The 10136-nt window shown below is 45.7% G+C and overlaps 1 protein-coding gene across 3 annotated transcripts; it reads right to left on the reverse strand.

Annotated features, from left to right (window-relative positions):
- Positions 1 to 2066: 2066 nt before the first annotated feature.
- On the reverse strand, positions 2067 to 10004 carry LOC144688963 (MICOS complex subunit MIC13-like). Of its 3 annotated transcripts, XM_078556036.1 has the most exons (5): positions 9738 to 10004; positions 5066 to 5222; positions 4112 to 4163; positions 3847 to 3927; positions 2067 to 2272 (listed from the first exon to the last, which is right to left on the reverse strand). In XM_078556036.1, the coding sequence occupies exons 1-4, from the start codon at positions 9761 to 9763 to the stop codon at positions 3875 to 3877; spliced, it is 288 nt and encodes a 95-aa protein (XP_078412162.1). In that variant the 5' UTR covers positions 9764 to 10004; the 3' UTR covers positions 2067 to 2272; positions 3847 to 3874. The 3 variants fall into 3 exon arrangements, with proteins under 3 accessions (XP_078412162.1, XP_078412160.1, XP_078412161.1); XM_078556034.1 differs by lacking the exon at positions 3847 to 3927; XM_078556035.1 differs by having other exon boundaries at positions 2067 to 3927.
- Between the last annotated feature and the right edge of the window lie 132 nt (positions 10005 to 10136).

Raw genomic sequence — 10136 nt, forward strand, 5'->3', positions numbered from 1 at the left:
ACATTCACTCCCTCCACCACTGACACTCAGTGGTAGCGGTATATACCATCTACAAGATGCACTGCAGGAACTCACCAAGCCTCCTTAGACAGGACCTTCCAACCCATGACCACTACCATCTAGATTAAGGGCAAGGGCAGCAGACATGTGGGAACACCGCCACCTGCAAGTTCCCCTCCAAGCCACTCACCATCCTGACTTGGAAATATATCGCTGTTCCTTCAAAGTCACTAGGTCAAAATCCTGGAACTCCCTCCCAACAGCACTGTGGGTGTACCTATACCACATGGACTGCAGCAGTTCAAGGCAGCAGCTCACCACCACCTTCTCAAGGGCAAGTAGGGATGGGCAATAAATGCTGGCCTGGCCATCAACACCCACATCCCATGAATGAATAAAAAAACACATAACACAATAAGATGTCGGAGCAGAAGTAGGCCATTCAGCCCATTGAGTCTGCTTCGCCTTTCAATGAGATCATGGCTGATCTGATAATCCTCAGTTCCTCTTTCCTGCCTTTTCCCCATTACCCTTGATTCCCTTACTGATTAAAAATCTATCTTAGCCTTGAATATACTTTAAAACCTGGTCTCTACAGCCCTCTGCGGTAAAGAATTCCACAGATTGACTACCCTCTGAGAGAAGAAATTCCTCCTCATCTCTGTCTTAAATGGTCGCCACTTTACTCTGAGATTATGCCCTCTGGTCCTAAACTCTCTCACAAGGTGAAACAACCTCTCAGCCTGTATCCTATCAAGCCCCCTTAGAATCTTACGTTTCAATGTCACCTCTCATCCTTCTAAACTCCAATGAGTACAGGCCCAACCTACCCAACCTCTCATAAGAAAATCCCTCCATCCCCAGGATCAACCTGGTGAATCTTCTCTGGACCGCCTCCAATGCCAGTATATCTTTCCTTAGATAAGGGGACCAAAACTGTTCACAGTATTCTAGGTGTGGTCTAACTAGTGCCTTCTATACTTCTGTTAGCAACTCTCAAATACCACCCAACCAAAGGATTAGAATTCCAGAGGCAGTGTGGCCAACTGAAACAGCTACCAGTAACAGCTGAGCATGGACCAGGTCCTTTCTGTCCAGTTCTAGAACATTTCCTCTGTACCCTTTCCAAGGTCTTTATTAACTATTCCAATGTGCTCCTGGCTACCCTCCAACAACTTGAGGTTATCCAAAACTCTGCTACCCAGGTCTTAACTTGCACCGAGTCCTGTTCCCCATCACCTCTGTGCTGACTTACCTATATGGCCTCCCAATCAAGCAATGTCTTGGATTTTAAAATTCTCATATTTGCTTTCAAATCCCTCACTTCTCTCTTCAAATCTGGCCTCTTGTGCACCCCTAATTTTAATAGCACCAACATTGTTGGGCATGCCTTGGGTTGCCTGGGCCCCAAGCTCTGGAAATCCCTCCCTACACCTCTCTCCCTCACTTTCCTCCTTCATGATATACTGTGAAACCTACCTCTTTGGCAAAGTTAATTCATTTGACCTAATGGCTCGATGTCATACTTAGTTTGTTAATGCTCCTTTGCAGTACATTGGGATATTTCATTATGTTTTTGTTGTATGGTTGGCATCATCAGTACCAGACCATTTACCCACTAAGTTATTGTACACATTTCAAAGTATTAATAGGTGCGTTGGAACAGAGAAACCACCACCGAAGAGACTCTGGTCACTTCCTCTTAATTGAAAACTTATGTTCTGTAAAATGTGACTTTATCCTACCCAACCCTTCCATTCTATCCATGGAGGCCATGTATCCAGGCTCCAGCCATACCTCTTATGCTCCTCTTGGTTCCTACAGGTGGGAGGTTTGGCCTTTGAAAGTCAAGAAATGGCAGTGGGGAGATCCATGATCCTACCCTGATAGACTAGGGCCCTTTATTTTACTACAAAATCATCAGCCTATAAGTGGACTGCAGAAATTATGCTGACCAGAATTTATAAATACACATTAAATAACTTTTGCTAGCTTCTCTGAGTATTAAACATCAAATCCTTTCCCCGACTGTGTGATGCTCAACACAAAACCAAGGATCAGTCACGTGCATGTTCAAATAAATTTTATTACCATCATATAAGTATTTACATTTTGTTACAGTCTGTGGTCGTGAACAAAAAGTCTTATGACAATGATGGAGCTCTTCACTGTGCTCTGTTGGTCATATTCTTGACGTACTGCCAGCCTTTCTCACTGTATTCATTACATTTTGTAGGTGCAGCCGACAAGAAGTATGCCGTTGCTTCAACTCCTGCAAAACAATGTAAGCCAAAGCTGGTTCAAGTCCTTTTGGATATTCTCAGTGAAGTGCTCAGTCTACTCACTTCTGTTCAAGTTACCAACATGTACAGGTACAGAAAACCTAAGAGGCAGGAACAGCATTACACTCATATTCACATGGCCTTCCTCTTTGCATGGTACAGGCCAGTACTACTCCATCAGCTAACCCAACTGGCCACAGGAACCTTCATGTGCTGTCTTGGGCAAGAGTGTCAGGAGTTCCAATGAAGTGTAGTCCTTCCTCTTTCAGATATCAACAAACTTGCGATGCATTTCTAGCATCTTTTATTTATCCATTTTTTTTTTACAAGTTTTCCAAGCATGATGCAACTCTTCAGAACTCTCTCTTCCCCACTCACTGTGAGATCTTTAACCTCTCAGTGACTTAATGGCTCACTAAGGTAATATGGCAGAATTAAGAATTTGTATGAATTCTATTTCAAACTATGTGACTTGCTCTCCAGTCATACCAAATCATAGAACTTACAGCACAAGAGGCTATTCAGCCCATTTTGCCTGTGCTAGCTCTTCAGCTGAAGCCACCTACTCTAATTACACAAAGCTGGTCTCTCCCTGTATCTCGTTATACTCTTCCTTTTTCAATCAACTATCCAATTCTGCTTTAAACGGTGCCGTAGTCTCTGCATCAATAGGCACTTCCTGTGGGCCTCCAAGATCTCTGCGTTCCTCCAATTCTGGCCTCTTGCGCAGCCCTTATTATTAAAATTGCTCCACCGTTGGCTGCTGTGCCTTTGGCTGTCTGGACCCTGGTGATGCCTCCCTGGGCCCTTACGCCTCTGTACTTCTTTGGGATGTTTCATAAGGCCTGCCTCTTTGGCCAGACTTTTTGGTCACCTGTCCTGGTGCCCGTGTCAAAACTTAACTGGTGTGCTCCTGTGAATCACCTTGGGATGTTTTACTGTGTTGAAGGTACTATATAAATGTAAGTTGTTGTGGCAAATAGCATAGATGCATTTAATGGGAAACTAGATAAACACACAAAGGAAAAAGGAATAGAACAAAATGAAGTAGAGCTGGAGGAGTTTTGTGTGGCACAAACTCAACTTTGATTCTTAACTTCACTCTACACAGTTTGGTTACCAGCTGACCTGTCTTCGGATAGTTTTATGACCAAGCAAAAAGTCTTAAAAATAAATTTGTATGTAAATATTTACGTTATGTTGCACAGTGACCAAGCAAAAAAGTCTTAAAAATACATTTGTACATAAATATTTACGTTATGTTGCACAGTGACCATGCAAAAAAGTCTTAAAAATAAATTTGTATATAAATATTTAAGTTGTGTTGCACAGTAATGTAATTTTTAAACAGTGACCAAGCCATCAATTTTGTATCAAAATCTTCCCATTGCCATAGCTTTAACTGCAAGATTAAAATTGAATGCTGCTCTATATCTCAGTGCATTTAGAGTCAGTGCAATGGCATGTCAAGTGGCAGATTGTGAAGCACTGCCTATGATGCACAATATTTAAGATTCCTGTTCTGAGCCTAGTCGTTAGAAAGCACCAGGAGACCAGCATTTACCTCCCTTCACAAATTGCAGTGTTGACAATTAAGGAGGAAGAAGAACTGGGATTCCTGCCACTGCTGAATATCCAGCAGCTCCTGTGAGTAGATGAAGGATCAGGGGTCAGTACAGGCCCACTGCCTCTCCACAATCTAACTGCCTTCTGTCACTCAAAGTCTAGGCTCACACCTAGTTCAATAAGGTACTATAAACAAAGGCTGGCACAAGTGAAGCTGTACAAACTTTTACTAAAGTTTCTTTATAGACATTTCACTTATTTACCTGTATTCCAGTACTCAGCTACAGGCACATTCAGCTTGGGAACATCTGGTAGCTGTGAAGAGAAGGTAAACTGTTAGTCACCACTGTCAGTCTACAGCTGTTCTTTCAGAAAATCCTCTCTTAGGAATGAGGGCTTCACTGGCGAAGCCAGCATTTATTATTGTCCATCCCTCATTGTTCTCAAGGCAGTGAGACAACTGGCTGGCATGCTAGGCCATTTCAGATGGCGTATTGACATAGGACTGGAATCACATCTCAAACTGGGTAAGAATGACAGGTTCCCTTCCCTCTCTCAGAACCAAGACCTCAAATGAACAGTGGTTTTAGATTGAGGAGATTTGTTTAGAATAACTTGTTCTCTAGTTAATACTGATGCTCAGGAAATACTGGGCATAGGCTGATCATATGAATTTACACACACACCCACATATGGCACTCCATCAATGCTCCCTCCCTCGTTCCCTGCACCCAGGGTAGCACAGATTCATGCACAACAGAAAGTCCCAAATTCAAAACCAGGTTCACACAAAATAATCTGAACTCAGCCAGGACGGCTGTCAGGATACAAAAGTTGGATTTGGCACCATGACCCCTCTATTCAACCACAACCACCACCTTCACCCCACCAACAAACAAAATACTAGGAAGAGATGGCAGAGGGAAAAAAAAGCCATTCTGAAATCTCCCTCCACACCCAAGCCACCATCCAGCGACCCTTACAGGAAAAGTGTTAACGTTTATGGGGGTCAGGCAAGGAGAGTTTCAGCTTCCCACTTGGCTGAAATACCCTCCACAGCTGCCACTACATTCATTCTGAGCTTACAGCAGAAGAAAAGCTTCTTTGGCAATGGAAAGGGCTGCTGCTGTCAACTGAAGCCCATCCCAGACAGGAGAGGAAAGGAGGAGATGGGAGTGAATTAAAAGGAAGAAATTTGCTCAGATTTTGTACTGTACCTCCACTCCGAAATACTTTGCCCACTGATCCACAGCAACCGGTATGACGGTCGACCCCTTCTTCAATATCTCACAACTTTGTTCCCCATTTCCCAATAATTCTTGGTCATAAACGACGTACACAGTCCCTCCAATTATCCCAACCTTTGTAAAGAACCTTGAAAACAAAACCATTAGGGAAAAAAAAACAAAATATTTTTGTCCCATTTCATCAAGAAACAGTCAAATTATCACAAAATGCAAAGATAAAAACAAAATACTGCAGATGCTGGAAATCTGAAATAAAAACAGAGAATGCTGGAAAAACTCAGGTCTGACAGCATCTGTGGAGATAGAAACAGAGTTAATGTTTCAAGTCCGTATGACCCTTCTTCAGAGCTTGAGGCAACATCCATGTCTAAAAAGCAACTAACCAGTCAGTCATCTCAGCATTGCTGATGCGATCTTGTTGTGTACAAGATGGCAGCCACATAAATGACTGCGCAATAATTCATTCTATGTGACGTGCCCTGGGATGTTTCTGAAAGACTCAATAAAATGTCATGTAAATGCAAGCTTTCCTTTCCCTTAACAGGAATTTCCTGGGTAACATTGATGCTGATGTGAGGTATCTGAAATAACAACCTGTACACCACCTTACATTCTTAAGCACATGATAAAGGGGCAATTCACTTCAGAACCTCTTTTGTCCCTCACAAATCTGAATCTGTCAAGACCTCAAAAAATCACAGCGCCCAAATCACAAGAAGATCCAAGCTAGAAATGTACTGAAGGGAACTTGGCAAGAATGTTGAAAGGTGGCCAACATGGCATAAATCCAAGTGCAAAGGGCTGCCATCTGCTAGCTCTCTAACCTTGGAGAAACTGGTTTAAAAGGTCGTGAGGCCCTGGGTGTGACCTATACTCAGTTTATCTTAAAGAACTTGCATTGCGGTTGAGGAGTAAACATTGGACAGGATGCTGGGAAGAACTCCGCAGCTTTACTTCGAAACCTTTTCAAGGGGGCAGTCAGGCCTCAACTTAGCATGTCATCCAAAAGAAGACACCAGTGACAGTGCAGCACTCCCTCAGTAAGTACTGCACTGGAGTGTCAGTCTGGATTTTTGTGCTCAGGTCTCTGGAGTGGGACTTGTACCAAAACTTTGTGACTACGAGGCAAGAGCACAAACCACTGAGCCACAGCTTACATGAATGGAATGCGCTTATCAGCACTTGCTGCACAGTGACAGATAGCTTACTTGTATTATGCTTAGTCACGTTTGTAGACTTGCCACACATTAATAAGCAGTGTGATGCTGTGAACCGTGTTCTGGTGTCAACCTTAACTCAATTACTTTCGAAGCGCAATAGGCAGGTGTGGCAGCCAAGATGAATACAAAGTCCTTCAAAGAGTTAAATTAACCAAAATAAAAGCAAAATACTGCAGCTGCCAGAAATCTGAGATAAAAACATGAAGTGCTGGTCTGGCAGCGTCTATGGAGAAACAGTTTACATTTCATGTTCAATATGACTCTTCTTCAGAACTGAAGGGAGAGAGAAATGTGATGTGTTTTATGCTGTTGAAAAAGGAGGGGGTGCGGGGTAAGGTAGAACAAAAGGGTAGCTCTGGGATAGGTTAGAGAACAGGAGAGATTAAATAATAAAGATGTTATGAAACAAAAGGAAAGGGGTTGTAATAAAGAAACAAAACATTGGTCCAGAGTGAGTGTTAATGGCAGAATAATGGCACACACCACCCTGACTTGGAACTACATCACCCTTCCCTCGCTGGGTCAAAATCTTGTAACTCCCTTCCTAACAACACGGTGGGTGTAACTCTTTTGATTCAAAACCAATTAAACTAAATTAACAAAATCAGGGACAAAGTAAAAGGCAGCCCCTTAATGGGAAACTGAAAAAAAAAGACAAAATTCAAAGGAAACTCACAAACATCAAACCAAAATGTCATCAAAGGGGTCAATAAAGCACCCCAGTCCCCACGGTGCCCACTAAGCACGGAAGGCCTCGACAGTGCTGGCAGACACTGTGTGCTCCCTCTCCAGGAACACCCAGACGCAAACGTAGCCACGGAAGAGGGGCAGACAGTCGGGCCGGACAACTCACTCGATCGCCCGCTGCCTGGACCTGTTAATGGCCAACTTGGCCAGGCCCAGGTTCACGAGGAAGCCTTCCCCCTCCCCACACCCCGCACCGGATGCCCATAGATCAGGAGCGTGGGACCGAAGTGCAAACAAAACAACAGTAAAAAGTTTTTCAAATAACTTAAAGGGAGTGCAGCCTACAACACCCTATATATACATGGTCCATGGACTCCACAAGGCCGCAAAAGATGCAGGCAACACTGTGAGTGTACCAACACCACATGGACTGCAGTGGTTCAAGGTGGCGGCCTAACACCACCTTAAGGGCAACAAATACAGGCCTAGCCAGCAACAGTCACATCCTGTGAATGAATAAGAAAAATGGAGAGCTCTATCTGAAAACAAAAACATGTAAACAAGATACAGACTGGCACTTGGCAAAAAAAGAAATCAAAATAGAGGACAGGGTTCATGGTGTAAAATTGTTGAACTCAATGTTAAGTCCAGAAGGCTATAAAAGTGCCTAATCGGAAGAAGAGATGCTGTTCCTCCAGCTTGCATTTGGCTTCACTGGAACACTAACAGGCTGAGGACAAAAATGAGAGCGTGAGGAGCAAGGTGGCGATAAATTAACCAATTAACGTCTTTTTATCTTGGTGCTGCTTGGCTAGGCTACTGGGAGAACGCCTGCTCTTACTTGACTACTGCCATTGTTATATTTTATATTCACCATATCACATAGAGTGTCTCGGTTTAATGCTTCCTCTGTGGAACAGCATCTCCGACAATGCAGAACACCCTTGACGCTGCACAGAATGAAGCGCTCAGATCAAAAGCTCAGGTTACAGAGTGGGATTTGAACCCACAGTCTTCTGAGTTCACACTGCCAGCCAAATCAAGCTTAGTTTCCTCCGGAGGCCTTTTTAACCCTTCAGCAGATTCAAGTCTCTATCCAAAACGTTGAGCTATTTTTCTGAGATGCTGACTGGGTGGGTAGGACATACGCAAGGTCGGAGTTAATGTCTTGTCTAGAGCACTAAAGCTCTAGAAAAGAATCAAGGCTGAGGCTAACACTGTGGGACGAGCTAATGAAGGTCAGTGAAAACAGGTATAATGGATACACAGAACTTCACAGGGCGCAGTATACATGCAAACTAAATGTGTTTGAATAATCAATATCATATATGGAAAGAGAGAGTACACTTGCATTTATGCAGCACCTTTCACAACTGCAGACCATCCTAAAGCACTTCACAGCCTCAAGTAGTTTTTGAGACATTATAATGTAGGAAACGTAGCAGCCAATTTGCATTCAACAAGCTCCCACAATCAGCAATGTCATGACAACCAGGTAACATGTTTTTGTGATGTTCAAATGTACCAGAGAGAACTACCCTGATCTTTTAACAGTGCCATTTACATCCACCCAAGCCGACAGACAGGGCCTAGGTTTATTGTCTCAGCCAAAAAGACAGCACCTCAGTGTGCAGCACTCCCACACTGGGAATGTGTCAGCCAGGATGACCGACCATCCTGGATTTTCCAAGACTATCCCATAATTTGACCTTTTGTCCAGTGTCCTGGGTCATGCCTTCCCAGTACCCATTTGGTCCAGGAATTCATCTGTCACCCATTCTTTGTGTATACTCATGTGGCAACCCAGAAGTGCAGTGATTTGTGCTTGGGGCTTCTCGGCGGCTTTCCGAGGGGGGTTTCTACCCAGATCAGGGCAGGTCGTGCGACAGCAGCAGTGCCCGCTTGTAAGGTCTGCCACCCTTGTCGTCACAGGATTGCAGGAACGTTCTCCTACCCCGGCCACTTTCATACGTTTGCGAGAAGTCCCTCCTCTCTCAGAAGTTTACCAACATCCACCAAAGTCCCTTAATTTCTTTCCCCCGCGAGTTGGTCACCTTGCCTCCCACAGTACAGCGCTCCCTTGGCGCCGGACCCCCTGGCAGCGCGGCGTTCCCTCAGTGCTGCACTGGGACTGTGTCTGCTTTGGGTTTTTGAAATCAAAAGTGTTTGGAGCGGGACTTGGACCCAAAACCTTGAGAGTCAAGAGATGCGAATAAGAAGCAGATTGTTGTTAAAGTCCAACCCCCCTTGCCACCGACGGTTTTGATGCTGTTTTAACCCAGGAGGCAGAGGCCTGGTTTGGGGGGGGGGGGGGGGGGGGGTTAGAGGCCCGGGGGGGTAGAGGCCGGGGTGGGGGGGGGGTAGAGGCCGGGATGGGGGGTGGGTAAAGGCCCGGGGGGAGTGAGCAGAGGCCCAGGGGGTGGGTATGAGCAGAGGCCCGGGGCGGGGGGGGGGGGGGAGGGTAGAGGCCCGGGGGGGGGGGGGGGGGGGAGGGGGGTAGAGGCCCGGGGAGGGAGGGGGGTAGAGGCCGGGGGGGGGGGGGGGTGAGCAGAGGCCCGGGGGGTGGGTATGAGCAGAGGCCCGGGGCGGGGGAAGGCAGAGGCCCGACGGGGTGGGAGTAGGGGAGGAGGCGGGCAGAGGCTGAGGGCCTGTCTGCAGCCCGGGTTAGCACTGAACCCCCCCCCCTTGAAGGACAAACTCCCCCTCCCCCCGGCTCTGAGGAACCTTCACCTCACCTCACGGTCCTGAAGACGGACGCCATGAGCGAGGCTGCAGCACCCGTGACCTTTCACCTTCCTTGCTTCCCCCACGTCACTGAGAAGCGCCACCGTCGTATTTCTCCTTAAACACTAAAAGCGTGTTTACTTCGACCCAGTTCATTTCGACGGTGACGGCCGCGCTTAATAACGCCCATAACGTCAGACTGCTTCAAGTAAAACCGCGACCGAGGTCGAATTCTCCGTCCTTCAATTTGGCACGGGCGCCGCCATCTTTGATACTGGCAACCAATTTGTGCCAGTCTCTCTTTCTATTTCCTTTGACCAACAGGAGGGAAAGTGGTTGTGTTGGGTGCTATATAAACACAGGGCCTAATTCCCATGCTTCAGCCAAATTATTAATAAGTACGGTAAAAA

Source organism: Cetorhinus maximus, chromosome 13 (assembly GCF_964194155.1).
Source record: "Cetorhinus maximus chromosome 13, sCetMax3.hap1.1, whole genome shotgun sequence".
In the NCBI taxonomy this organism is placed as follows: domain Eukaryota; kingdom Metazoa; phylum Chordata; class Chondrichthyes; order Lamniformes; family Cetorhinidae; genus Cetorhinus; species Cetorhinus maximus.

Bases quoted from the DNA above. Each gene is read 5' to 3' on its own strand.
- LOC144688963 (XM_078556034.1), bottom strand. From the start codon at position 9,763: ATGGCGTCCGTCTTCAGGACCGTGAG. The intron at 5,223-9,737 runs GTGAGGTGAAGG...TTTGTTTTCAAG, and splicing joins TCCGTCTTCAGGACCGTGAG to GTTCTTTACAAAGGTTGGGA. The intron at 2,273-4,111 runs GTAAATAAGTGA...ATTGTTTTGCAG, and splicing joins AGCTGAGTACTGGAATACAG to GAGTTGAAGCAACGGCATAC.